This window comes from Dipodomys merriami, unplaced genomic scaffold (genome assembly GCF_024711535.1).
Source record: "Dipodomys merriami isolate MVZ:Mamm:240054 unplaced genomic scaffold, mDipMer1.0.p SCAF_307, whole genome shotgun sequence".
Classification (NCBI taxonomy): domain Eukaryota; kingdom Metazoa; phylum Chordata; class Mammalia; order Rodentia; family Heteromyidae; genus Dipodomys; species Dipodomys merriami.
In genome coordinates, this window is record NW_027204571.1 from 1,032,780 (window position 1) to 1,059,971 (window position 27,192).

General features: G+C 50.2%; 1 protein-coding gene across 1 annotated transcript in view; it reads left to right on the forward strand.

Annotated features, from left to right (window-relative positions):
- Window positions 1-1,543: 1,543 nt before the first annotated feature.
- Window positions 1,544-27,192, forward strand: part of LOC138840940 (transmembrane protein 120B) — a 28,565-nt gene continuing 2,916 nt past the window's right edge. The window contains exons 1-9 of the mRNA XM_070041385.1: window positions 1,544-1,716; window positions 13,080-13,198; window positions 15,544-15,660; window positions 19,134-19,193; window positions 19,791-19,886; window positions 21,196-21,285; window positions 24,348-24,413; window positions 24,743-24,804; window positions 26,818-26,910. Of these exons, the coding sequence (XP_069897486.1) occupies window positions 1,648-1,716; window positions 13,080-13,198; window positions 15,544-15,660; window positions 19,134-19,193; window positions 19,791-19,886; window positions 21,196-21,285; window positions 24,348-24,413; window positions 24,743-24,804; window positions 26,818-26,910 (772 nt within the window). The 5' untranslated portion in view covers window positions 1,544-1,647. The remainder of the gene's footprint in view (window positions 1,717-13,079; window positions 13,199-15,543; window positions 15,661-19,133; window positions 19,194-19,790; window positions 19,887-21,195; window positions 21,286-24,347; window positions 24,414-24,742; window positions 24,805-26,817; window positions 26,911-27,192) is intronic.

Here is a 27,192-nt window from a genome sequence, read left to right on the forward strand (position 1 = left end):
ACTTCCCACCATTTAGATTTCACTGATTGGAGCTTTGTGTCCTTCTGGAGAGTTTGGATATTGTAGTCAAGATTTTGTCAGGTTATATTTTGACAGATCCCTGTATTCCTTTAGTCTCAGCCTTTGTATTTGGCCTTAAATTTTTGTGGCTGCTGTATACAATCTTAAAATGTACCCTACAGTCAGGCACTAGTGGTTCAAATTGTAATTCTAGCCACTCAGAATACTGAGATCTGAGGCCTGAAGTTCAAAGCCAGCTTGGGCAAGGAAGTCCATGAACCACTAAAATGCTGGAAGTAAAGCTGTGGCTGAAGTGGCAGAGTGCTAGCTTTGAATGAAAAAGCTGAGGGACAGTACCCAGATCCTGAGTTCAAGTTCCAATACTAGGGCATGTGTGCGTGTGTGTGCTTGCAGAACCTCTGGCTTCTGTCGACCTTCCAGCTAGCTGGGAATGAGATGGCACGCACCTAATGTCCTTTTGTAGGAAACTTCAGGCCTTGTTGAAGCCAAAATCTGAGCCTTTTCTTTTTTTGGGGGGGGGGCGTCATGGGGCTTAAACTCTGGGCCTGGGCGCTGTCCCTCAGCTCTTCAGGTCAAAGCTAGTGCTCTAGCTCTTGAGCCACAGCGCCATTTCTGGCTTTTTCTGCTTATGTGGTGCTGAGGAATGAGAGGCAAGCACTCTACCACTGAGCCACCTTCCCAGCCAACACCCTCCACTTTCGGTTGGGACTATGAAAACCTGTGTCAGTTCTAAGGCTTAGCTGATTCCTTGATTTGAGAGTTCTAACCCCTGGGATTGTTGACAGGAATGGACTCCAATTGTTTAAGCCACGTAGTGTGTGGTGGCTACCCAGTCTGTAGTCACGGCAGCCCGAGGAGGCTAAGATACAGGTCTTGTTCGAACTGAGGCGGCGGCGGGAGGATCTGTCAGGAAACACACAAGGGCAGGAGGAGGAAAGCACGGTGGCCTGGGGAGTGGGCTCCAGGTCCCGTGCGGAAGGCCGGGCCGGGCGGGGTTCAGCGGGCAGGCAGGCGGTGGTGGTGGTGTCCCGGGACGACAGAGCAGGTGTCTAGAGTCACGCAGTGTCAGCCTCCAGGACGGCCTGGCTGCAGGAACAACGACGACGTGAGAGGCCCGGCCCTGCCCGCGACCTTGCCGCACGGTCGGGTCGGTGTGGGCCCGGCCCCGCAAGGCCCGGGCTTGGCACGCTCCACCGCGGGTGATCTTTCACCGTCCCCAGATTTCCCCCCACTGCCACCATGTGCGGTGCAGTGCGTGGACGAGCTCCCCAGCCCCTCCGAGGGGCGACGAGCGGGCACGCCCAGACTTCGGCAATCCGCCACGGTTAGGCCCGCAAGCCGCGCGCACCGGGACTGTGACGGCGGCGGCGGGACGCGCGCGCGCATGCGCGGCCCCGCCCCTCGTGCGAGGCGAGGCGGGGCGGGCGCAGGGGGCGGGGCCGTGACGTCAGGTGCGCGCGTGGCTCCGGCTGCGCAGGAACAGCTGGTGCCTGGGAAGGCGGCCGGCGTGCGGGCGCCCGGACGGCGGGTGGCGGGCGTGGGGTGCGGGCGGCCGGCGCGGCCACGCTGCGGGAGCCGCCGCCGCCGCAGCCGCCGCCGCCGCCACAGCCTTTGCACGGCCGCACTATGTCCGGGCAGCTGGAGTGTTGCGAGCGCGAGTGGCACGAGCTGGAGGGAGAATTTCAGGAACTGCAGGTAGGGCCGGGCCACCTGGTCCCCTCAGCGTGCCGCCTGCCCGGCCCGCGAGGTGCGGCGAGCCGGGCCCCGGAGGAGCCGCGGGCTAGGCCTGGGGAGCCGGCGAGGCGACCAGGCCCCTCCGTCTCCCGGCGCCTCAGCCCTTCACCTTCCCGGGGCGCTCCCTCGAAGCCCACCCTCGCCCCCCATTCTCCCGCCCTTCCACCGGTTCTTTACCGCCGCTCCTGCACCTCCTTGGCCGCAGAAAGTTGTTCTGTGATTCCCGAGGGCAGGTTCCGGGGGTGTCCATGTGGAAGGAGCGCGGGGCGGGGGGGGGGGGCTTGGTAGGTGCTGGGACTCAGCCAGAGCAGCCCAGCCCCCACCGCCGCGGGGGTCCCCCGACCCCCGTCCTCCCCCGCACCTGCCGTGGGCAGCTCGCCCCTCCCTCCCCCCCCCCCCCCCAGGCTGCGGAGCTCTGCTCCCTTTTGGGAAGTGTGCTTAATAGACTTTCACCTTGAACCCCTAGGCTGTGCTTGAGGATTGAAGACCCCCCCACACCCCTGCAATCCTCTGTCGGAACTCTGGTGTGGCGCCCCAACCTCTGGGCTGCTGCAGACAGTGGGGTTGTGGACGCGCCCGTCAGTTCTCACAGCTGGCATCTTCACCCAGTGATAGAGGGTGCCCTCCCCAGCCCCACCCTGAAAAAGGCTCTGGCCAGCAGGGTGGGGCGAAAGTGGGTGTAAGAGGCTCCCTCGAGTGCATGGCTCTGCGGCCTGTTCTGCCAGGAGCCCCGTCCTGATTGGTTCCGGAAGGGCCAAACTCGGCCGAGGGGACTGGAGCTCCCTCAGGAAACCTTGGGGTTGATGCGGGACACAGGGAGCATTTTTTGGAACTGTTCCCTCTCTAGCCACATGGTTGTCTGTTTTCTCAGGAACTTAGGTACCATTTGTCCGAAATCAAAGCACATCTACTCGCCGCCTTCCTCTTCTCCTGCTCAGTTGGCACACTGACATATTCCCACGTCTGCAGTCGGTCTCCTTCAGTGTCCGGAGGTGGGAAGAGGAGATTGCCTAGGGTCTTTCTACACTTGAGGCTGGTAGTCCAGATGAAGGGGCCTGAGTGGGAAAGAGGTGTTACTTCAAGCATGTCATGCCTTTCCTGGCCTTCAAGTCTAGGGCTTTGGTCTCTCTTGGTTCTTGGCCTTTGTGGGTTGAAACCTTCAAGTCCCTTTGGTCCCTCTTGTTTCCCAGGGATCCTTTGTGTCCACCCATGGAGAAGGCTCAGCTTTTTCCCTCCCTCCCTCCCTCCCTCCCTCCCTCCCTCCCTTCCTTCCTTCCTTCCTTCCTTCCTTCCTTCCTTCCTTCCTTCGTACATGTACACCAATTCCAGGGCTTGATCTTTGGGCCAGGGTACCATTCCTTTACTTTTTTACTCAAGGTTAGTGCTCTGCCAACATGAGCCACCCTCCACTTCTAGTTTTTTGGTGGTTAATTGGAGATAATTGTCTTACAGACTTCCCTGCCCCAGCTGGCTTCAAACCATGATCCTCAGATCTCAGCTTCCTAGGTAGCCAGCATTACAGGCATGAGCCACTGGCACCCAGCTTCTTTATTTTTTCCTTTCCCTTTTCTCTCTAGACAGGGTCTCACTATGTAGTTGAGGCTGGCCTCAAACTCTAGGTCCTCCTGTGTTTGTCTCCCAAGGGCCAAGATTACTGGTGTGTACCACCACATCCAAATACTCAGTCCCACTGGGATCTGAGGTCATGCCCAGCCATGGGATTGGAGAAGGTGAAGAAATGTGTTATATGGGGCTTTTTTTTTTTTTTTTTTGCTGGTCTTGGGGCTTGAACTCAGGGCCTGGGCACTGTCCCTGAGCTGACAGCTCTCTACCACTTGAGACCCAGTGTTAGTTCTGGCCTTTTCTGTGTATGTGGTGTACTGAGGAATTGAACCCCAGGGCTTCATGCATACCAGGCAAGCACTCTACCACTGAGCCATGTTTTTTTTGTTTTTGTTTTTTTTTTGGTTGGCCATGCGTCTTGAACTCTGGGCTTGGGCGCTGTCCCTGCGCTCTTCAGCTCGAGGCGAGCACTCTACCGCTTGAGCCACAGCGCCACTTCTGGTTTTCTAGTGGTTTATTGGAGATAAGAGTCTCATGGACTTTTCTGCTCATGCTGGCTTTGAACCACGATCCTCAGATCTCAGCCTCCTGAGTAGCTAGGATTACAGGTGTGAGACTCTTATCTCCAATAAACCATCAGAAAACTGGAAGTGGCACTATGGTTCAAGTGTAGAGCCTTGAGCTGAAGAGCTGAACGATAGCACTCAGGCCCAGAGTTCAAGCTCCATGACCCACCCCCTCAAAAAAAAAGTCTCACAGACTTTCCTGCCTGAGCTGGCTTTGAACTGTAATCCTCAGATTTCAGCCCCCTGAGTAGCTAGGATTACAGGCGTGAGCCACCAGCGCCTGGTTTGTGTGGGGCTTTTGTTGTTGCTAATTCCTTTCCTCTGCCCTGCTTTAGACTAGGAGGTGAGGAGGAGCCCCATACTTCAGAACTTAGCAATAATACAATTATCAGCAATTAGATTAGCAAGTCTTGGCAGGCAGATGTTGTTGAGGAGTCCTTTGATTTGTTGTTATGTTCCTATTTGGACATTTGGATGTCAAGATATGTCAGGTGCCCAAGAGTGTCTGGGTTGGAGGGGTTGAGAGTTTATCCTGATTCCCTCCCCTCCCCAATCATGCAGCATGGATAGAATAAGGGCCCAGCTGGGCAGAGACAGTGAGTCTCCTTCCTGCCCAGATGTTTGAAAGTGGGGGGACTGGAACAGACTGGCTCCTACTTTGAGAAAGAGGGACTCTACTGATTATAGTCTTTGGTGTCAGCTTCTGGGCCAGAGGTCAGGGATAGATGGCCTCCTGGGCTCAAGGTCATAGCCACACCAGCTCTGTCTTCAGTTCACGAGGAGGAGGCCAGAGGTTGGAGGTGCTGAATGAGGGAGTTGGGCTCACATAGCCATTTGGTAATAAAGTTGGGGCTGGCACTCAGTTCTCCAAAGGTTTGGGAGGCTCCCATCTGTCTTCCTGTGGGAGAGTGCTGAATTCCTGGGGTGGACATGGCTGGAAATGTATGTGTCGTAAGTCCAGGGTGGACATTGTGTAAGTGTTCGACAGAGATTCCACTCAGAGACAGACAGAGAGGTAAGGTGGTGGTGGTGGTGGTGGTGGTGGCGGAGATGAGGGATGGAGCAGGGTGCAGCTAGAAATGTTAATTGTAGGACAGACTTTTGTTTTTCACCAGAAAACCCTCATTGTTTGAACTTTTCCTACCTGGGCCTGAGAATATGAGATCACGTTTGTATCTCTCCGATTCTGGGGTGATGGATTTTGTATTTACCTCCTTTCCCATTTGAAATGAAGGACAAAGGAAGGCTAATTCTCAGCCCTTGGAATTTTTGAAAGGTGGTTGGAAACCCCCCAAAAAAACAAACAAACAGAAAACCCCCACAAACCCAGTATAATGCCTGGGACTTCCTGAAGGAAATGTGTTTTGTGATGTTATTTGCCTGTCCAGGCCTTCTGGGTTGTGGGGAAAGTTGAATGTCCGTGGGGCCTCAGCCTTTGGGTGTTTGGGGTTTTTCCCATACTCATGAGTTGAGCACCAGTCTAAGGTCAGCACATGCAAGGTCCCCTGGCCTGAGATGTGACCGCAGAGGTCGCATATAGACATGGTGGCAGGTGATTTAACAAGCAGTTCCTGCTTTGTCTTACTGGAAACCTGACTCCATCCCTCCCACCCCAGGAAGCAACTCTGCAGCTTTCTCCAGTCCCTGGCCTCATACATTGCAGGGGCCTTCTAGGTTGTCATAAATATTTTGTGTATGCAAGTGTGGAACTGTAACCTGAACACAGAGACTCAGCATACATTTGACTTGTTTGCTCACAACTGGTGCTCTTCCACTTGAGTGAGGCTGCCAGTCTGGATTTTGCTGGTTGGAGATTGAGTCTCCAAGACTTTTTTTCTTTTTGGGTCCGGTTGTGGGGTCTGAACTCTGGGCCTGGGTGCTGTCCCTCAACTCTTCAGCTCAAGGCTAGCGCTCTACCACTGGAGCCACAGTGCTACTTCCGGCTTTTTTTCCTTCTGCTTAATGTGGTGCTGAGGAATCGAACCCAGGGCCTCATGCATGCAAGGCAAGGGCTCTACCACTGAGCAACCTTCCCAGCCCCGACCTTTTTTTTAAGGTAACAAAGGAGTTTTTATTAGTTGGTTATGCAACTGCCCTGTCCTGGGCTACCTCAGAATTAGGAACAGCTGCAACCTCCAAGGGGCGTTTTTTTTTTTGTTTGTTTGTTTCCCTTTTCCCTCCTTTCCCTCCTTCCTACTGCTCTCTGCATCCTCTCCTATCCTCTGCCAGCCCTTTCTGTGGGTCTTTTGGCCCTGTGCGCCTGTCCCTGGGCCTCTCTGCCGGCCTGGGCCTCTCTTCCGGCCTGGGTCTCCCCTCAGGCCAGCCCGGGCTTCCTCCGCACTCTGGAACTGTGTTCCTTGCCGCAGGTCTCCTGTGGTCTTTCCCCTTCTGACATTGTTTTATAAATCAGTCATAGGTCTTGAACTCAGGACCTGCACACTGTCCCTTCAGCTGAAGGCTATGCTCTACCACTTGAGCCACAGCACCACTTCTGGCTTTTTCTGCTTATGTGGTGCTGAGGAATCGAACCCTGGGCCTCATGCATGCAAGGCAAGCACTCTACCACTGAGCCACTTTTGCAGCCCCTTTTTTTTTGGCCAGGGCTGTTTTGAACCATATTCCTTCAGATCTCAGCCTCCTGGGTAGCTGAGATTACATGAGTGAGCCACTATACCCTGCCCAGAGTCTCCACTCTTCTGTGTGTGTGTATGTGTGTATGTGTCTTTCTGTCAGTTCTGGGACTTGAACTCTATTTTTCTGGTGGTTTATTGGAGATAAGAGTCTCACAGACAGCCGCGCGCTGGTGGCTCACGCCTGTAATCCTAGCTACTCAGGAGGCTGAGATCTGAGGATCGCGGTTCAAAGCCAGCCCGGGCAGGAGAGACTATGAGACTCCTATCTCCAATAAACCACCAGAAAACCGGAAGTGGCGCTGTAGCTCAAGTGGTAGAGCGCTCGCCTTGTGCTGAATAGCGCCCAGGCCCAGAGTTCAAGCCCCACGACCGACAAAAAAAAAAAAAAAAAAAAAGAGTCTCACAGACTTTCCTGCCTGGTCTGGCTTTGAACTGCGATCCTCAGATCTCAGCCTCCTGAGTAGCTAGGATTATAAACTTGAGCCACTGGCGCCCGCCCTTGGATCTTTCTTCATTCATATGGAGCTTTATATACTATGTTTTCATTGATCAGGACTCTTAGTTACAAGTGACAGAAACTCAGCTCCCAGCTGGTTTTAAGCCAAAAAGGGAGGTTATTGGCTTATGTATTGGGAAATCCAGTAGCAAAATGGCTTCAGGCAAGCCTGGACCCAGGAGCTCCTATGATATGTGCACATGTCTCCCACTGTTGCAAGTTTCCTTCTCAGGCATGATATGGCATAGGTGGCCACTTGCAGCCTGAGGCTGACATCTACTAACTTAGCAAAGCTGCAGACATACAGGGCATCTTCTCCCACCTCTTAGTTACTGCAAGTGCTCCAGGGCTGACTGTCATTGACCCAGCTTGGGTCATGTGATTATCCCTGAGTAGCCAGGCCCTGGTCACATGTCTACCTCTGGATCCTAGGAGTGGGATCAGTGCTGGCCATACTAGAGGTAGCAAGGTGAGGAAGGGTGCTGATGCCAGTGGCTCACTCTGTAGTCTTAGCTATGCTGGAGGCTGAGAGACCCCAGAGGATCGCAGTTGTGAGCCACCGTGCCTGGTCCCACTGCATTCTTTTTGATGTCACTTATCTTTGTAATAACACACACCTTATCCATCTTTCAGTCTTTCACAACTGAGGAAACTAAGGCATTGAGAGGTTCTGTACCTGGGCTTTTTTATTGTTTGTTTTTGCTGGTCTATGAGGCTTGAACTTAGGGCCTTGGGTGCTGTCCTTGAGCTCTTGTTCTAGGCTAGCACCTTACCACTTTGGGCCACAGCTCCACGACTGGTTTTCTGGTGGTTTATTGGAGATAAGAGTTGCACAGACTTTCCTGCCCCGGCTGGCTTTGAACTGTGATCCTCTGATCTCAGCCTCATAAGTAGCTAGGATTACAGGCATGAGCCACCAGTGCCCAGTTACTAGGCTTCTTTAACCCAGCCAGTCTTACTGGAAAACTCGAGCACAACTATTCTCTTCTCTTACCTCCTGGATGCCTAACCCTTGTGTACATTTCCCCACCTACTGCTTCTGCTACAGGCATCACTAACCGATCCTGGCACATGACTCAGAATCTTTCCCAGGACAGAACTGTTTAACACTTCAAGTGAAGTCAACTTGATAGTGTTTCTATGGCAACAGGCTCTGCTTAGGTGTAGTCAGCATCTGAGATCTATTTGAAGATGATTTCTTGGAAAGCAAATCCTATGAAAGTAATCTCTTGAAAGTTAACTATCAGCCAGAGGCACAGCCGTAAGGCCCCACACTTTGGTGGAGGCACAGCTCTGTTTTGCTGTCCACCAGCTTCTGAGCTCCTGAGCTGGAACCCGTCTGTGGTGCCAAACTTCTCTGCCTGTCAATTTTTGGAACAAATATTGACTTGGAAATCTCACTCCTCTGTTCTGAATCTTAGGACTCCTTCTCCAGATGGCTCACAGCCGTACTGGGGTCTGCAGTCATTACCCTCTGTCCCCCTGGGGCTCTGTGTGGGCTCTCAGGAGACAGGGGAGGAGGCTCAGCTCTCCAAATCCGCCACTGGAAACTCATGTGTTAGTGACTCCCCTCAGAGGTAAGATGCTGAAGGGATACCAGCTCATAGATTTAACATTAGCATGTCTTGTGTTTTATCCATTCCGCATTTCTATGAGTGTATGTTCACACAGTTAAATAGGTTTACTAACAGACCTATACAATAAATCTTTTTTTTTTTGTTTGGTTGTGGGGCCTGAACTCTGGGCCTGGGCACTGTCCTTCAGCTCTTCAGCTCAAGGCTAGCGCTCTACCACTTGAGCCACAGCTCCACTTCCGGCTTTTTTCTTTCTGCTTATGTGGTGCTGAGGAATCGAACCCAGGGCCTCAGGCATGCAAGGCAAGCGCTCTACCACTGAGCCACCTTCCCAGCCCTATACAATAAATCTTATAACACTTGTTTATAAAAAGCTAGAGCTGGGAAGGTAGAACAGTGGTAGAGCGCTTGCCTTGCATGCCTGAGGCCCTGGGTTCGATTCCTCAGCACCACATAAGCAGAAAAAGCTGGAAGTGACTAACAGACCTATACAATAAATCTTTTTTTTTTTTTTTTTTTTGTTCGGTCGTGGGGCCTGAACTCTGGGCCTGGGTGCTGTCCCTCAGCTCTTCAGCTCAAGGCAAGCGCTCTACCACTTGAGCTACAGCGCCACTTCTGGTTTTCTGGTGGTTTATTGGAGATAGGAGTCTCACGGTCTCTCCTGCCCGGGCTGGCTTTGAACCTCGATCCTCAGATCTCAGCCTCCTGAGTAGCTAGGATTACAGGCGTGAGCCACCAGCGCCCGGCCATGAGACTCTTATCTCCTGGCGCTGTGATTCAAGTGGTAGAGTGCTTGCCTTGAGCTGAAGAGCTGAAGGACTGCACATAGGCCCAGACACAGTACCACCACCACCAACAAAAAAGCTAGACTATTCCAAATGGACTATTCACTGAGCATCACAGAGTGGCTATCAGTACCAAGTAGAAGGAATAAACTGGAGCTATCTCCGTCTGTCTATCTGTCTGTCTGTCATCTATTTATTTCAGAAGGCTGGGATTTGAATTCAGGGCTTGTGCTTGCAAGGCAGGTGCTCTACTGTTTGAGCCAATCCAGCCCCTTTTCACTTTTAGTTATTTCTTAGGTAGGGTTTTACTTTATGCCTAGGACCAGCTGCAGACCACTGTCCACCTATCTAGGCTTCCTGTGTAGCTAGGATTACATATTTGTACCAACACATTTGGCTTATTTGTTGAGATGAGATCTCCCAAACATTTTTGCTGAGATTTTCCCCAAAATGCAATCCTCTCCATCTCTGCCTTCAGAGTAGCTGGGATATTTGCACATGAACACTGAGAACAAGGTTGCAAAGGGATATGTACAATGTGCCATTTCTAATAGAGTCACATTCAAAATAATACTATGTATTGCTTAGTGATACATTTGTATGTAGTCTTAAGTATAAAGACTGGCAGAGGAATAATAAAGATCAAACTCAGGTAAGAAAATTGCCACTGAAAAGAAGGGGGGTTTTCTGAGATGTGGGCGGCTCCCTGGAGCTTCCTGGGACAGGGGCCAGTAAGAGAGTCTGAACGCTCCATGAAGGTCCTCTGTGCTGTCTGGTGGAGGGTGGGGGTGGCAGGGCCAAGCTGCAATCAGGAGCTGTTATGATTGGATGATGTAGCAGACCAGGGTGGGAGCTAGAGGAAGACATACCCAATCCCTGTGTCCACCCACCCACCAGTTTTCTGCCCTGGGCTCCTATCTGCCAGAGCTAACAAGGGGGCAGGGCAAGCCAGCCCTAGATGGGAATAAGATAGTGCTGAAATAACCCACAGAAAAGATTCATCTCCTTGTTGGAGTGGGTGGGAATATGGTGTAGGAAGGATGGGGGTGGGGGCTATCAACTCAACTCCTTGTGCAAGGGGAACAAGGGGCCTTAATTGTGGGAGATTTCACAGTGACATAAGCAGATAAGCAGTGGACTAAAAAATAATTCAACAATTCCAAAAGGATTACAAGGAGAAAGAGTGCTTTGGCCTCAACGGCAGTCACTGCTGAGATCAGGACCACATGGCCACATTTATGGCAGAATTGAGTAGTGTACTAGGATTGGCTTTGGTCTTGGAAAGTGTATGTTTTAGCATTTGATTCTTTCTGTGTGTCTGTTGGTCCTGGGGAATGAACTCAGAGCCTGGGCGTTGTCCCTGAGCTTTTTCTTTCAAGGCTGGTGCTCTATCACTTTAGACACAACTCTACTTCCAGCTTTTTGGTGGTTAATTGGAGATGAGAGAATCTCACAGACTTAACTGAATGAGCTAGCTTTGAATGTCAATGCTCAGATCTCCATCTCCTGAGTAGCTAGGATTACAGGTGTGAGCCACTGGTACCTGGCTTAGTGTTTTAATTTTTTTTTTTTTTTTTGGTTGGTCATGGGGCCTGAACTCTGGGCCTGGGCGCTGTCCCTCAGCTTTTCAGCTCAAGGCTAGCGCTCTACCACTTGAGCCACAGCGCCACTTTCGGCTTTTTTTTCTGCTTATGTGGTGCTGAGGAATCGAACCCAGGGCCTCAGAGGCATGCAAGGCAAGCGCTCTACCACTGAGCCATTTTCCTAGCCCCTAGTGTTTTAATTTTTAACAAAGGCAATTCGTTCATATTTTACTTGTGGAATTAAATATTAATAAACAATGAAGAGGCCCAATGAGCATCTGGCCACTGACTCTACAGCGTTCATCTTATCGGTTTTAGACCTGGCACCTCAGGGGGCCTTTATCTCACCGAAGCCTCTGGTGTGAAGCCACACCCTGGAAGGCTGGCCTGCCCTGCATTCTCCTGTGCTGCAGTAGGAGGTCCAGCACTGAGGACTGACAAAGTGATTCACATACCAGACTCACGTCCCTGGACGTCGCTTCTAACTGCTCTCACTTTGCTGCTTTTCAGTTTTCCTTATCTGCTGGCGTAGCATCAGAACTTGGACCTGTTTGTCACGTTGTGAGAGTTGAGGCATTGTCCCCGTTTTCTCAGTCAGCTAAGAGAACAGCCATTGAAACTGTTGTCTGTTGGCACTGACTTGAGTTGAGTTTCATGCTCCTCATCCTCTGTATGGGTTGCTTCCCCCGCCTCAGAGGTATCGCCCACAGGTTACGCAGTGGCAGGAACTCCAGGACTTTGAGGGCCATTTTCCTGGTGTGGGAACCAGTTATTTACAAAAAAGAGATAGTTGCGGATTGCCAGTGGCTCACCTGTAATCCTAGCTGCTCAGAAGGCTGAGATCTGAGGATCACGCTTCCAAGCTCGGGCAGGAAAGTCCAGGAGACTCTTATCTCCAATAAACCACTAGAAAACTGGAAGTGGTGCTATGGCTCAAGCGGTAGAGCACTCACCTTGAGCTGAAGAGTGCAGGGATAACACCCAGGCCCAGAGTTCAAGCCCCACAACCGACAAAAAAAAAAAAAGATAGTTTATGGAATGATGGTATCTGCAGTAGGCAAGATGCTTTAAGGATGAGGAGTGTGCTGCTGTTCCTAGCTGACTTAGCAAGAACTCCCCTCATTGGCAGGGGCCGGAACTCAGCTCTTAGGAAGTGAAGAAGGATTTATCAATTCATACCTCCGATAGTGTGGCACAGCTTGCTGTTCAGACTCGTTGAAATCCATGTGCTGAATTTCATGTTGTGTTCCTATCACAAAATGCCTGAGATGGAGTTCTCTAAGGAAAAGTTTTCATGGCTCACAGATTTGCAGCCTGTACAGTCCAAGCACAGGTGGCCTCATCTGGCCACATCTTACCTCCTGCTGTGTCTGATGACTGGACAGTATCACGTGGAGAGCAGGGCGAGTGTGTGTGTGTGTGGACAAGCATGTTTGGGAGAGATGCAGGGGGTGGAGCCAGGCTTGCTTAGAGCTCTCCACACTCATGGGGACTAATATGGTCCTGTGAAACCTAACAAGATGGGCACCAGTTCCCTCCAGGTAGTGCTCCCAGAACCTCATCACCTTCCCTATGCTCCTTCTTAAAAAATTATGTCTCTTGCCGTCTCTCAATTTTTGTATCCTGTTTGGCTTCATTCTTAGGAAGGCTCTTCTTACTCATGTTCCAGGTATAGTTTCTACCCTACTAGCAAGCCCAGGGGCAAAAAGCACCCCTGAACCAGTCCTTCCAGCCAAAGTCCCAGGCTGCAAGCTCTCATTGGATTGGATTAGCAGAAACCATGTGATCACCTCTGAACCAGTCAGTGGCCAGGAGACCAGAGAACACTGATTGGCTGAGCCACAGACCCTTCTGAGAGTTTAGGATCCAAATGGACTAAGAATTGACAAGAGGGTTGGGCTATTTTTGCTTGCTGTTACCATCAGAGGGAATGACACCTTAGTAGGAAAAAGCAGCAGGTACTTACTATACAGGTGCTGTGTCACGCTGCCTTCCTCAATTCCGGGCCCAGTTCTTTAAGCAATATCCTTGGGGGGTTGTATGGTTGTAGCTGGCAACCTGTGGCCTTTGTGGTCCTGTCTCCTGACCTATGAAAATGACCTATGTGTGTTCTCCATCCTACAGGAGACGCACAGGATTTACAGGCAGAAGCTGGAGGAGCTGACAGCACTGCAGACCCTGTGCAGCAGCTCCATCAACAAACAAAAGAAACGCCTTAAGGACTTGAAGCATACACTCCAGAGGTAGGTTGGGCAGTGACTCCAAAGGTGCCCTGGTTCTAAGAGACAGAAGCACAGCTCTAATACGGGATGCGGTAGGACACACCTGTAATCCAAACATGCCAGACACTGAGGCAAGAAGAGCTCCTGTTTGAGGCCAGCCTGGGCTCTATAGTAAGTCCCTGTCAAAAAACAAAACAAAACAAAAATCCCAAAGCCCAAGTGTTGGTCGTAACTCAGTGGTAGGGTACTTGGCTAGCATTTCTAATCTCTGGGTTTTATCCCTAGCACTGGAAAAAAAAATCATACAGAAAACCAAAGGACAAAACCTATGAACTAACTTAAGCAGAGGATGGAAATTTTAGTGGAAAAAAACTAGGAGTAGGATCAGGCATGCTGGATCTAGGGGTCAAAGGGTGTTAGTAGGAATCTGTTTTTTTCCTCTCAATTCTGCCTTCTCCTATACTGGCTCTGCTGTCAGGCTGACTCTCCCCTTCTAGTCACTGAGATGGCTACGTTCATGCCAAGTTCCGGTCCTTCAGTCTCCCTTCTCACTGGTCTGGCCACCCCAACAGAATGAGGACTTCTGCCTCTAGTACTAGAAAAGTTCTGAGTGTGGTCCTCATTGGCTGGGGTTGGTCATGTGCCCATCTAGGAACCAATTGCTGAGCTTCTTGGGCAGGATCACTCCTGTGGACCTGGTGGGATGGGACAGTACATTTGATCCAAATGGGAGAAGAGGATGGTCGTCCAATTCTCTGGTGAGGCTAGGTGCTGCTTGCTGTAAACAGCTCTCCTGGCCACATGAACAGCAGGCATCCCTGAGGCTGTGGGGGCTCCCCTTAAGGTCTCCAGGGCTGGGGATTCTAAGTCAGTACCCTTGGTGGAGACAGACATAAACCCAAGCTTATGACTTAGCTCTGTTTCCCTCGTGATGTTTGCTTCTCCAGCTTCCTGTCTCTGGTTTGGGAAGTTCTCTCATCCTTTGGATGAGTTTCATAGATGTTAGGTAGGCAGGGAATGTGAGGCTGAGGGACTTGTTCCTGATCCCTTACCTGGGCCTCCATTCCAGAGTCTGTAACTCCTGTTCAGTTTTTTCTTTTTTTTTTTTTTTTTTATCGGTCATGAGGCTTGAACTCTGGGCTTGGGCGCTGTCCCTCAGCTCTTTAGCTCAAGGCGAGCACTCTACCACTTGAGCTACAGCGCCACTTCCGGTTTTCTAGTGGTTTATTGGAGATAGGAGTCTCACGGTCTCTCCTGCCCGGGCTGGCTTTGAACCGCGATTCTCAGATCTCAGCCTCCTGAGTAGCTAGGATTACAGGCGTGAGCCACTGGCGCCCGGCTCAGTTCTTTCTTTTGTTGGAAGGTGGGAAGGTTACTAATTACACCCTTAGCCTGAGCTGTCCATTTAGGAAATGGGGTACCCATTAATCATGGGGTAGGTGTACAGACAGTCCCCTATAAACATGGCAGCTCTTGGCAAAGCGCAACTTCCTGGTGGCAGGCCTTCTGGGTCCCAAGCTGATTTCAGTCTCACCTCAGCATTACTGACAGTTCTATCCGTGGAGGACTGGCCTGAGTGCTGTGGGATGGCTCACCAGGATGTGAGGGGCCCCTCGCCCCGTGGCGTCAACCAGAATGAAGGGTGAAAGGTAGAAGGGTAACTTGTGACTTAATATTCTAGTCCTAGGACTCCCCAATTCTGTGGGGACTGGCTCCCAACTCCTTTTCCTGTTTGTTTTTTGTTGTTGTTTTTTGGTTGGTCATGGGGTCTGGGTATGGGCGCTGACTCTGAGCTCTTCAGCTCAAGGCAAGCATTCTGTCACTTCAACCATAGAGCTACTTCTGGTTTTCTGATGGTTTATTGGAGATAAGAGTCTCACAGACTTTCCTGCCCAGACTGGCTTTGAACTGTGATCCTCGGATCTCAGCCTCCTGAGTAGCTAGGATTACAGGTGTGAGCCACTGGCACCTGGTTGTTTTCCTGGTTTTTAAAGCTGCATCTCATGGTAGGGTAATGGTCAGAGTTGATTTCCTCATCCCTCTAGCTCTGTCCTTTCAGTAATCCTTGCGTTCTTCTGTTTCAATAGTGAAAAGAAAAATAGTTTTGCTAGTCCCTCCCGTGTGGTGAGCATCATTCTAGAGTAGTCACTGTACTTCCATCATCCTCACAGGACTATGATCTAAGACTCAAGGACTTTACCAGGGTCACAAGGCTACCAGGAAGCCTGAATCATGAGCAGAGTGTACAGATGGAGACCTGAGGCATTGGTGCTGGTGGATGAGCCCAGGGAAATGCCCAGGGCATCCAGACCCTTCCTGCGTCTTAACAAAGCCCCTTTCCTCTTCACCCCCACCTCCTGCCATAGGTATAGGCGCCAAGCCAGTCAGGAGGAGGCAGAGCTTATCCAGCAGATGGGCACACACATCAAGGAGCGGCAGAATGTCTTCTTCGACATGGAGGCCTACCTGCCCAAGAAGAACGGGTAGGCAAGAGCCCCTCCTACGGGACTCCCACCCTGCTGGGACCTGAGGTTGAGGGGAAAGCAGGGAGCTGGGACAGGAAGAAAGAGGACTTTTCCCACTGTCTCCTCTGGGCCCGGGAGGGGCCCCAGGCCCCACCTGGTTACAGTAGTGCTCCTGGGAGGACTCCTGGGAAGCTGGCATCTCTCAGGTGTGTGCCCTCGGGCTCTTGAGGGAACGCGTTCTCTTCCAAGACAGCCAGCACATATTGAGTGTGCTGGATGGGTGCTCCTGTGATTTCTATCATTTTGTGCTCAACACCCATTGCTTCAGATTTTTATACGGTTCAGAAACATTAGAGGACATCCTGTCCACATGCCATAGTCCAGGTTTGGCCAGGTCAGGTTGCGAGCATGAGACGTTTGGACCCTGACCCTGGTTCTGGTTCAGCCTGGGACGGGCTCAGAGCCTCCCCCTGGGACTCCTTTAGGAAGGCAGGAGGTCCCTCTGAGGCCCTGTGCAGCCGTAGGGGTGGCTCTGGCACCCTGTTATATTTTAACCCAGTTCCTCTTTGTTTTGTTTTTGTTTTTGTTTTTATTTTTGCTGTATTTAGACTAAAAACTCCCTGAGGTAGCTGGCGGTAATTTTGTTCAGAGTGAAACAACAGCCCGTTATTCATAGAAAATGTGCTGCTTAGGATGCCTCCCCGGCTTCTGTCTCACAAGGCCTTTGTGCGTTTCTCCTCACTAAAGAACCTTTATGCTGTAAATGCCAGAAAACACAATTTAAAGTTGCCCAAAAAAGTCGGGGGGAGGGGGGTGAGAGTGCATTTCGGCTTGTGTAACTGAAAAAGTCCAGGTTAGCTCCAGGTTTGGCGGATCCTGCTGCTGAAATGATACTGATAAGACCTATCTCATGTGGATTTCTTGTTTTTTTCTTTTTTCTTTTTTTTTGCTGGTCATAGGGCCTGATCTCTAGGCCGGGGCGCTGTCCCTCAGCTCTTCAGCTCAAGGCTAGCGCTCTACGACTTGAGCCACAGCGCCACTTCCAGCTTTTTCTGCTTATGTCGGGCTGAGGAATCGAACCCAGGGCCTTATGCATGCAAGGCAAGCACTCTACCACTGAGCCACCTTCCCAGCCCCTCATGTAGCTTTCCTTTTCACTTTCTTTTCCCGTATGTGCATCTCATTCTTAGATAGTTTCTCTATAGACCAGCTCCTAGCAACTGTGAGTTTGTCATAACTGCTTAAGGTAGCAAGAAAGTCTATTCCCAAATTCTAGGAAGAATCTCAGAGTTGATTCTCATTTGCTTAGGTGATGTCACATGATCATTGGATCCAACCAAGAGAATGCACTGCTCTGGTTGGGTCCTGTGTCTTGAGGGAAATGGTTGTCCGAAGAGTGTTGCATTGCTCTTGCAGGGTGTAGGGAATGAGTCCAGGCAGGAAAAATAGATTGCCCTTTTTATTATTTTCTTTTATTTTTTGTCAGTCATGGAGCTTGAACTCAGGGCCTGGGCACTGTCCTTGAGCTTTTGTTCAAGGCTAGCACTCTACCACTTTGAGCTACAGCACCACTTCCTGCTTTTTCTGTGATAAATTTGAGATAAGAGTCTCTTGGACTTTGTTGCCTGGTTTGACTTTGAATCAGGATCCTCAGATTTCAGCCTCGTGAATAGCTAGGATTACAGGCGTGAGCCCTCAGCACCCTGCAGGTTGTCCTCTTTATATCCAGCTCCAGTTACTTCTACAAACTGGCAATGCCTTCAAGTATCTATACATCTAGGAGCCCTCACTGTGTAGTTGCCCCTATGTATGTAGTCTCCTCTTTCAGCTGACTGGTTCTCCACTTCATGGCCATTCATCCCATCCATGGGGCAATGCTGGCTCCCACCACCGAATTCTCAGGAAAGGGAAGGAAGATAGGTAAATCCCTTGTTTTGGAAAACATTTTACCATTTCCTGGGAAAACCAATACATATATGTGCTGTAACCCAGAAATTCCTCTCCTGATGTATTCCTAGTGGAAATACTGCTATGTCTTGTATGTCTCTGATTTGCAAAGCAGAGACTCAGAAGGTTTCTATTAGATGGTGTTTTTTGTATGAAGTGTCCAGAACAGACAGACCCAGAGGAACAGAGAGAGAATTGGCTGCTGGGGGCTGGGGAGGGCGAATGGGGGAATCCCGACTGCTAGTGATCACAGGGTTCTTTCTCAGTGATGGAATGTGCTGGGATTAGGTAATGGTGATGGTGGTAAAGCACTGTGAGCATATTAGAAAAATTGAATCGTGTGTTTTCAAAGGGTAAGTTTTATGGTATGTTGAATTATATCTCAAGACAAAAAAGAAAAACCCAGCCTCAAACTGAAAACATATGGATGAACTTTAGGGAAATAGGCCAGTAAAAGAGAAAAAATATTGCATGCTCTAACTTGCATATGGAATCTAAAAAGATGAAAGTTACGTATGTAATGCTGAGCACTGGTGGCTCATGCCTGTAATCCTAGCTACTCCAGAGGCTGAGATTTTAGGATCTCAATTATAGCCAGCCAAGGAAGGAAATTTCGTCCATGAGAATGTTCTTATTTCTAATTAACAACCAAAAAGCTGTTAGTGGAGCTGCGGCTCAAGTGGGAAGATGCCACAGGGGCTAGACTTAAAGTTGGGTGTATAAATAAGGCTAGGGATCTACTAGCATAAGGACATTAGTCAGTTATATTGTTACATTGTTTTCCATATCAGAAATTTGCTGAGAGTAGGTTTTTGGTACTCTGAGCGTACAGAGAAAACACCCCCCTCCCCAACTGAAAAACAGACAAACATTCACTGACAATAGAGTTGTCATGTTAGTTAGAAAATGATTGTTCTCCGGAGATGTGAAGCCCATAGACCTCCAGCTTAGCTTCCAACTTTCTTTTCTTTCTCTCTTTCTCTCTTTCTCTCTTTCTCTCTTTCTCTCCTTCCTTCCTTCCTTCCTTCCTTCCTTCCTTCCTTCCTTTCTTTCTTTCTTTCTTTCTTTCTTTCTTTCTTTCTTTCTTTTCTTTCTTTCTTTCTTTCTTTCTTTCTTTCCTTTCTTTCTTTCTTTCTTTCTTTCTTTCTTTCTTTCTTTCTTTCTTTCTTTCTTTCTTTCTTTCTTTCTTTCTTTCTTTCTTTCTTTCTTTCTTTCTTTCTTTCTTTCTTTCTTTCTTTCTTTCTGTTGTTGCTTGTGGGGCCTGACCTTTGGGCCTGGGTGCTGTCCCTCAGCTCTTGAGCTTAAGGAGAGCCCTCTGCCACAGTGCCACAGTGCCACTTCTGGCTTTTTCTGTTCATGTGGTACTGAGGAATTGAACCCAGGGCCTCATGCATGTGAGGCAAGCCCTGAGCCACCTTCCCAGCCCAGCATCCAACGTCCTAATGAGCAGAGCTCTGCTTTTGCTCAGGAAGCGTGAATGATTGGGGATGGGGCTGCTGCCTGGGCTCTTAAGCACCATAGCCCTCACAGGTCTTTCCTTCTAGGCTCTACTTAAATCTGGTCCTCGGTAATGTGAACGTGACCCTCCTCAGCAACCAAGCCAAGTGAGTACGCCCAGACCCCCTGAGGCACCCCCACACGCACGTAGGGATGTGGGCATCTTGCTCTTTCCACACATGGAAGAGGAGTTAACTTTGATTTCTGTACAGATAAAAATATACTGACCCTGTCTTCCTTCCCTCTCCTTGCTTTCTCCCTGCCTCCCTGGCATAGGCTGCTGGGTAGTACTGTCCACTTCCATGAGAATGGCCCTTGTTCTGTTCCTTCTCATATCACAGCATCTCTCTCAGAGGAATTGGGGAGGGGTCCTGTCCACGTGAATCCTCTATCCATTTTCAGGTGGCTGTGGCCCTTGGTGTTTCCATCACAGCCCTTGGTTGAAAGAGGAGACCTGGTTTGCTCCTGCTGCAGGTCCCAACATGGCTCCAGAGCTGGAACCCATGGGTCCAAGGCCGTTGACCTTCTTTGCTTCATTGGTCATCACTGATTCCAGGCCAGGTTCCCCTCTGGTGGGATGGGCAGGTCCTGAGTGCTCTGGGTGGCATTGGCAGTAGGCCAATCGTCTGATGGAGCTGAGGGTCCTGTCCCCAGGGCACCCTGGGGAGAGCAGTTGGGGATCTATTCTGGGTGTCTCTTGGCAGGTTTGCCTACAAGGACGAGTATGAGAAATTTAAGCTCTACCTGACCATAATCCTGCTTCTGGGTGCGGTGGCGTGTCGCTTCGTTCTCCACTACAGGTAGTGTGTGGGGCAAGGTTGAGGGGTCCCGGGGGGTGCAGGGTCTGCTTCGGCCACGTTTGGTGCTGAGGTGTAGGTTGCACTGGGACTGGCGTTCTGTGGAGCCACATTCCTGTCTACCCATGTCATGTCATCAGCAGGGAGCTGTTGAAGAGTACTGGAAGGTTCTCATGACAAGGGTTTGGGGGGTGGGGGAGCTTACCTGTTCCATGGAGTGCTAGCCCTGAAACCCTGCCACATGGAACATGGGTGAACGTGGAGAACGTCACGTTGCATGAAGGGGCCAGGCGCACAGGCCCATCCGTAGGAAACGTGGAGGTTGGGCAGGTCATCAGACAGTGGACCTGTGCTTGCCACAGGTTGGAGGAGGGGCAGCTCTTCTTGTGGCTTACAGGGTTTCTTTTTTGGAGGGTAAGAATGTTCTAGAAGGGCTGGGAATGTGGCTTAATGGTAGAATGCTTGCCTAGTATGTGTGCAACCCTGAGTTCTATTCCTCAGTACCACATAAACAGAAAAAGCCAGAAGTGGTGCTATGGCTCAAGTGGTAGAGTGCTAGCCTTGAGCAAAAGAAGCTCAGGGACAGTGCCCTGGCCCTGAGTTCAAAAAAAAAAAAAAAAAAAGTTCTAGAAGCAGATAGTCTGTGACTAGAATTGTGCCTCACTGAATTACATACGTGAAAAGAGCGAACTTCATGGTCTGTGAGTTATAGCTTAATTATGTTTTTTAAATGATAAAAGGAAGGAAGGAAGGAGGAAGGAAGAGCGTGCCTATTCAGCCCAGAGGCTCTTGGCAGGGCAGGTTCCCCTGGGAGCCACACAGGTGCCAGGGGCTGGGCCTCTCCAGGGTGGCAAATCACTGAGCTCACACTGCGTGGCTGTGGCTGTGGCTGTGGCCATGAGCACCGTGTCTGGCCTGTGCGTGCAGAGAAGCGGGATGGGTCATGCTGTGACCATGGCTGGCTGCTCCTTTCTCTGTCTTGGTTTTTCTGCCCCAAGGGGGCAGAAAATGTTAAGCCAAATACAGCTTAACATTTGGCCCAGATGTCAAGGGTTAAATTCCTGGCCAGCACTGTGCTGGTTACAAATGTCCAGCGTTGGCCCTTGAAGGCCCTGGGCTCTTGCTGGCCTGCTGCTAGGCCTTGGCTCGTGTCCCTGGGGGCAAAGGCAGGCATATTGGTAGCGCATGCCCATAAGCTCCCCTGCAGGGGGGTAGACACAAGGCGATCAGCAACACAATTCCTGGGCTGAGGACAGGCCAGCTATGCTCAGATCTTACACTGCTCCCCTCCCGGGGCTTTTCTTTATGCCAGGGTGACGGATGAGATCTTTAACTTCCTGCTCGTGTGGTATTACTGTACCCTGACCATCCGGGAGAGCATCCTCATCAGCAATGGCTCAAGGTAACAGACCCTGCCCACAGGCCCCGTGGCTGGGGAGCTCTACAGGGTTTTCTAGGTCAGATGAATAACAAGTTGTTGTTTATTTGTTTTTGTGCTGTTACTGGAGCTTGAATTCAGGGACTAGGTGCTGTACCTTAGATTTTTTCACTCAAAAGTGTACTCTACCACTTGATCTACAGCTCTACTTCTGTCCACCCCTCACCCCCACCCCCTGGTCATGGGGCTTGAAGGCTTGAACTAGGGGCCTGGATGTTGTCCTTGAGATATTGTTCTCAAGGTTAGCACTCTTCCACTTGAGACTCTCCCACTTGAGTCTCAGCCCCTACTTCCAGTTTTTGGGGAGTCAATTGGAGATGAGTCTTTTTTTTGGGGGGGGGTCCGGTCATGGGGCCTGAACTCTGGGCCTGGACGCTGTCCCTCAGCTCTTCAGCTCAAGGCTAGTGCTCTACCACTTGAGCCACAGTATCACTTCTGGCTTTTTTCTTTTGCTTATGTGGTGCTGAGGAATCGAACCCAGCGCCTCATGCATGCAAGGCAAGCGCTCTACCACTGAGCTACCTTCCCAGCCCCGGAGATAAGAGTCTTACAGGACTTTTTCTGCCCTGCTTCAAACTTCAATCTTCAGATCTCAGCCTCCTAAATAGCTAGGATTATAGACCAGAGCCACCAGTGCATGGCTTAGCTTTTTTTGTTTTTAATTTTTTTATTGTTATTTTAAAGGTGATGTTCAGAGAGGTTACAGTTACATGTCAGGTAGAATATATTTCTTTTTGAACAATGTTACCCCTTTCCTTACTCTCTCCCAGTTTTCCCCTCCCATCCCATACACAGTTGTATAGATCATTTTCCACCGTGTCAAGTGAGTGTTGCTGCTGCATCTGTTCACCCTTTGTCGCCATCTCGTCTGGCTTTTTGCTGGTTAAGTGGAGATAAAAATCTCAAGGACTGTTCTTCCCTGGCTGGCTTCTCAGATCTCAGTTTCCAAAGTAGTCAGGATTGCAGGTGTGAGCCACAGTCACCTGGTATGTGTTGGCTTTTCTAGCACCAGCCTCTGGTGCCTGGCTCTCACTGGCTTTTTTAGGTGGTATCTGGAACAGGCGTAGAGGGGGCAGCAGATGGGGAGGGGTCCCTCTGCCTGTCTCTCTAACCTGGAGTCCATGTCAGAAGGCCGTTGGTGCAGCCATTAGAAATGACAAAATAATGGCATTTGCAGGGAAATGGATGGAGCTAGAAGGAATCATGTTGAGCGAGGTAAGCCAAGAGCAAAGAGACAAACGGTGCATGGTCTCCCTGATAAGTGGATGCTAAATCCAAAATGTTAGATGATACGACAAAATGAACAGGTCTTAAGAAACAAAGAACTCCCACTCATCTGGTCAAACCACTACTAAATATCCCCATGCTGCTGATCACATGTACGGTGTATAACATGTGAACACCGTTATATGTTATAGACTGTGATAGACAGTTTGCTCCAGGAAAGTTAGAATGAACTTGTGACTTTAAATGAGCATCATTATTCCACAATACTGTGAAATTCGGGAAATTATGTAATCACTTAATCACAATAAAAAAAAAAAAAGAACCTCAGGGAAGGTAGGGAGGGAAGGGATGGTAGGAGGAAAACAATGGAGGGGGTAACAATGTTCAATAGGAAGTGTACTCATTACCTCACTCATGTAACTGTAACCCTCTGTATAATATCTTTACAATAAAGAAAAAAAGAAAAAAAAAAGAAGGCCATTGGGGTTGAAGAGTGTTTGGTACATATCTCTTCTGCACACAGGCGAACATGGCTGACAGGCCCCAGAGGGAGGACAGCCATCTCCTGACCTCATCCCCAGAGGCCAGGACGGGTTGTCCTTCCCCCCTGGGGGTGCGTACACCTGTTTTTCTTTTGCTCATCAAAATCAGGCAAGGTTAGTTTCTGTGGAAAACAGGCACAGAACATAGCCTCTGTGGGTACAGCTTTCTTTTGGGGTTGACAGAGGGCTCTAAAATGAATTGTGAAGCTGTGTATGGTGGCTCATGCCTGTAATCTTAGCTTTTAAGGAGTCTTAGATCTGAGGATCAGCCCAGGCAGAAAAGTCCTGGGACTCTTATCTCCAATTAACCACTCAAAAACTGGGAATGGAGCTGTGGTTCAAGTGGTAAAACGCTAGCCTTAAGCAAAAAATTGTCAGTGTCAGTGCCTAGGCCCTGAGTTCAAGCTCTAGGATTGGGACAAAACAAATAAAGTGAATTGGAATGCTGATTGTACAGTTTTGTGAAGGTATTGAAAACCACTGAATTCTATACTTGGACTGGACAAATTGACCAGTAACTGACTTACCCCACAATATAAAGTGTTGTATCATGATATACACCATACTAAAAAGTGTTGTTGTGCACACACACATGGCACACAATCAACCCAGAGCTCGGGGGCTGCAGCTGGCCCGGGAGCGTTGTGACTGCCACTCTGGGGAAGGAGCCAGTGCTGCCTTCCCCTGGTGTCCCTGGGCTCTCGACGGGTGGCTTGTGTGCTGGAGCTGCTCCTTAGGCAGTCGTGTTGCCTGGGGTCTGCGGCCCGCCGCTGCAGCCAAGGGAGTAGAGGGGCGGCCAGCATCGCAGAGCTGAGACCGGAGGGCCACAGTGGGAGCACTGTGAAGAAATGAGCAGGAAGCAGGAGCGGGCTGTGCGGGGCACAGAGCTCGGGGAGGACCTTCACAGGAGGCCACAATAGGTCTGCAGCTTGAATTCGCACCCAGAGCCAGACAGCCAGAGGTCTCAGTGCAGAGGATAGACAGTGAGTGCGGGAGGCCCTGGGTGAGTCTGCCAACAACTATCCCACTTCCCAGGGATCTTAAACAATGGACACTTCATCCTTTCAGTCTGGGGCTGGTGGCTCTGTCTTCAAGCAGTCTCTTCCACATAGGCATGGCTGCTTAGTCCAAAAGGCCGCCAGCTGCAGCCCCAGCCCAGCTACGCTCTGCCCCGCCCTGTGCATCCAGGTTGGACGCAGAGGCAGATGCTGTTCCCCTCCCCGCCTGAGCTCCTTTCCTTTTCTTGTTCTCCCCAAGAATTAAAGGCTGGTGGGTGTCTCACCATTATGTCTCCACGTTCCTGTCGGGAGTCATGCTGACCTGGTGAGTTGCCCCTCACCTCCTGGGTGCCACTAGAGCGGGGCTCGGGAGGATCCAGATGTGGGTGGGGACTCCGGGGCCAGCTCTTGGGTCTAGAAGGCCTGGAGTCTGTGTCTAGCCCAGTCTAGGCGTGCCCAGCCAGCTGGGGTGTTCAGGGAGAGTGCACCATCCCTTCCTGCTCTTCAGAGGGTGTGCATGAGGCTCCTGAGTGCTCCTGTGAGTGCCCGGGTTCTAGAATGGGTGGGGACAGAAGTTGGGACCTGGGTCAGGGGATGAATGGCAGATTTCACAGCGTGGCTTACTTCTGTTTTTTTGTGTTTTTTTCCTTCCAGGCCCAATGGACTAATTTATCAGAAGTTTCGCAATCAGTTTTTAGCATTTTCAATTTTCCAGAGTGAGTGTCTGATCTCAGTTTGGAGGGGAGGGCTGGTTTCCTAGGGCTTTTCTCTCAGAGAGGTCCCTGCTTGGGAGGGAGGCTGAGGAGGCAGAGGGCACTGACCTGAACTCCAGAAAAGAGCCGCCTTCCTCCAGAATAACCCTGCCCCATGGCCTGCAGGAAACCACACCCACCAGCCCTGCTCAATGGAACAAGTGCAACTTCAGGGAACTGAGTAGTTCATACAGCCAACCTTGTCTCCCAGTTTAGAATAGATTCTTAAAATGGATGTGTGTGTATAAAATTTAATTTGAGAGTTGCTCAAACTAAATGTGTAACTAAACTAAGCTATGGCCCAGATCCCCACTCTTCTTTTTTGAGAGGGGGTCTCACTATGTAATCTAGGCTGGGTTTGAACTTCTAGACTCAAGCATTCCTCTTTACTTTCTAAGTGCTGAGACTTCCGGCATGAACCACTACACCCAGCCCATTCAAGACTACAATTTAGGGCTGGGAAGGTAGCTCAGTGGTAGAGCGCTTGCCTTGCATGCATGAGACCCTGGGTTCGATTCCTCAGCACCACATAAGCAAAAAAAAAAGCCGGAAGTGGTGCTGTGGCTCAAGTGGTAGAGCGCTAGCCTTGAGCTTCATGAAGAGCTGAGGGATAGCGCCCAGGCTCAGAGTTCAGGCCCCACGACCAGACCCCCCTCCCTCCCCAAAAAAGACTACAATTTAAAATTTAAGCAAAACTTATTTACAAACAGATATAAATATATAAAGCCAAGATTAGAAAACTATATAATCTTCCCCTTAGGAATGATCAACGTTAATTAAGGTCTATGTTCTTAGCCGGGAGCCAGTGGCTCAGGCCTGTAATCCTAGCTACTCAGGAGGCTGAGATCTGAGGATCGAGGTTCAAAGCCAGCCTGGGCAGGAAAGTCCATGAGACTCTTTTTTTTTTTTTTTTGGGTCCGGTTGTGGGGACTGAACTCTGGGTCTGGGTGCTGTCCCTCAGCTCTTCAGCTCAAGGCTAGCGCTCTACCACTTGAGCCACAGCGCCACTTCTGGCTTTTTTCTTTTTGCTTATGTGGTGCTGTGGAATCGAACCCAGAGCCTCAGGCATGCAAGGCAAGCGCTCTACCACTGAGCCACCTTCCCAGCCCTCCATGAGACTCTTATCTCCAATAAGCCACTCGAAAACTGGACGTGGCGTTGTGGCTCAAGTGGTAGAGCGCTCGCTTTGAGCTGAAGAGCTGAGGAACAGCGCCCAGGCCCACAGTTCAAGCCCCACGACCGACCAAAAGAAAAAAAAAAGATCTATGTTCTTTCCAATGTTTTATTTGTTTTATTTATAAATATGTGCATGTAGATAGATAGATAGATAGATAGATAGATAGATAGATAGATAGATAGATAGATAGATAGATGTATTGCACTATGCATCTATTGCAACTATGGAATCTTTCTGCAGATAGTGTTTTACTATTCTGACCTACTCTTTTTTTTTGGTTGGTCATGGGGCCTGAACTCTGGGCCTGGGTGCTGTCCCTCAGCTCTTCAGCTCAAGGGGAATGCTCTACCACTTGAGCTACAATGCCACTTCTGGCTTTTTCTGTTTATGTGGTGCTAAGGAATCGAATCCAGGGCCTCATGCATGCAAGGCAAGCACTCTATCACTGAGCCACCTTCCCAGCCCCTCATAGCTGTTTTTCTATGTCAGTACCTCCTCATATTAGCAACCACAGATTTTCTCTCTGTGCAACTGTCTCATGTATATTTCTGACCATGGCATGTAACTCCTAGCATAGCACAGGGCACCCAGCACTCCAGTAAGCATATCTGAACTACTTGTATTTGATGATTCTGACCAGTATGAGATATCGTGTGCATCTTGGGTAGAGGCTAGGGAGGGTTGTAGCTGGGGCCCCTCCCGACCCACCAGCCTGCAGGTCTGTTAGGGGAGAGAGGCATCTTTGCCCTGTCTGTACTGGGGAACCTGTCCTGAGCCTGTGCTCTGTGCGCCCCCTGCAGGCTGTGTCCAGTTCCTACAGTACTATTACCAGAGGGGCTGCCTCTACCGGCTGCGGGCCCTGGGGGAGAGGAATCACCTGGACCTCACTGTGGGTGAGTAGCCAGTAAGGAGGGATGAGCTAGACTCACTCAGCCACTCCCTCCCCCCTTCCCTCACCAGGGGCCTATCTCTGCAAGAACATCATTTCCATGCAGCAAAACCAGGACTGACTTCCTTTATCTGAGTTCACCACAGATTCTATTCAGCTACCACCAAGTGCGAGGCTGGCTCTAAGTGCTGGGCCTTTGCCCTTTGTCATAGAAATGTCACTTTTCTTGCATTTTATGATACACATGATACATACATAGCATACCCACCATCCTAGCTAGCTACTT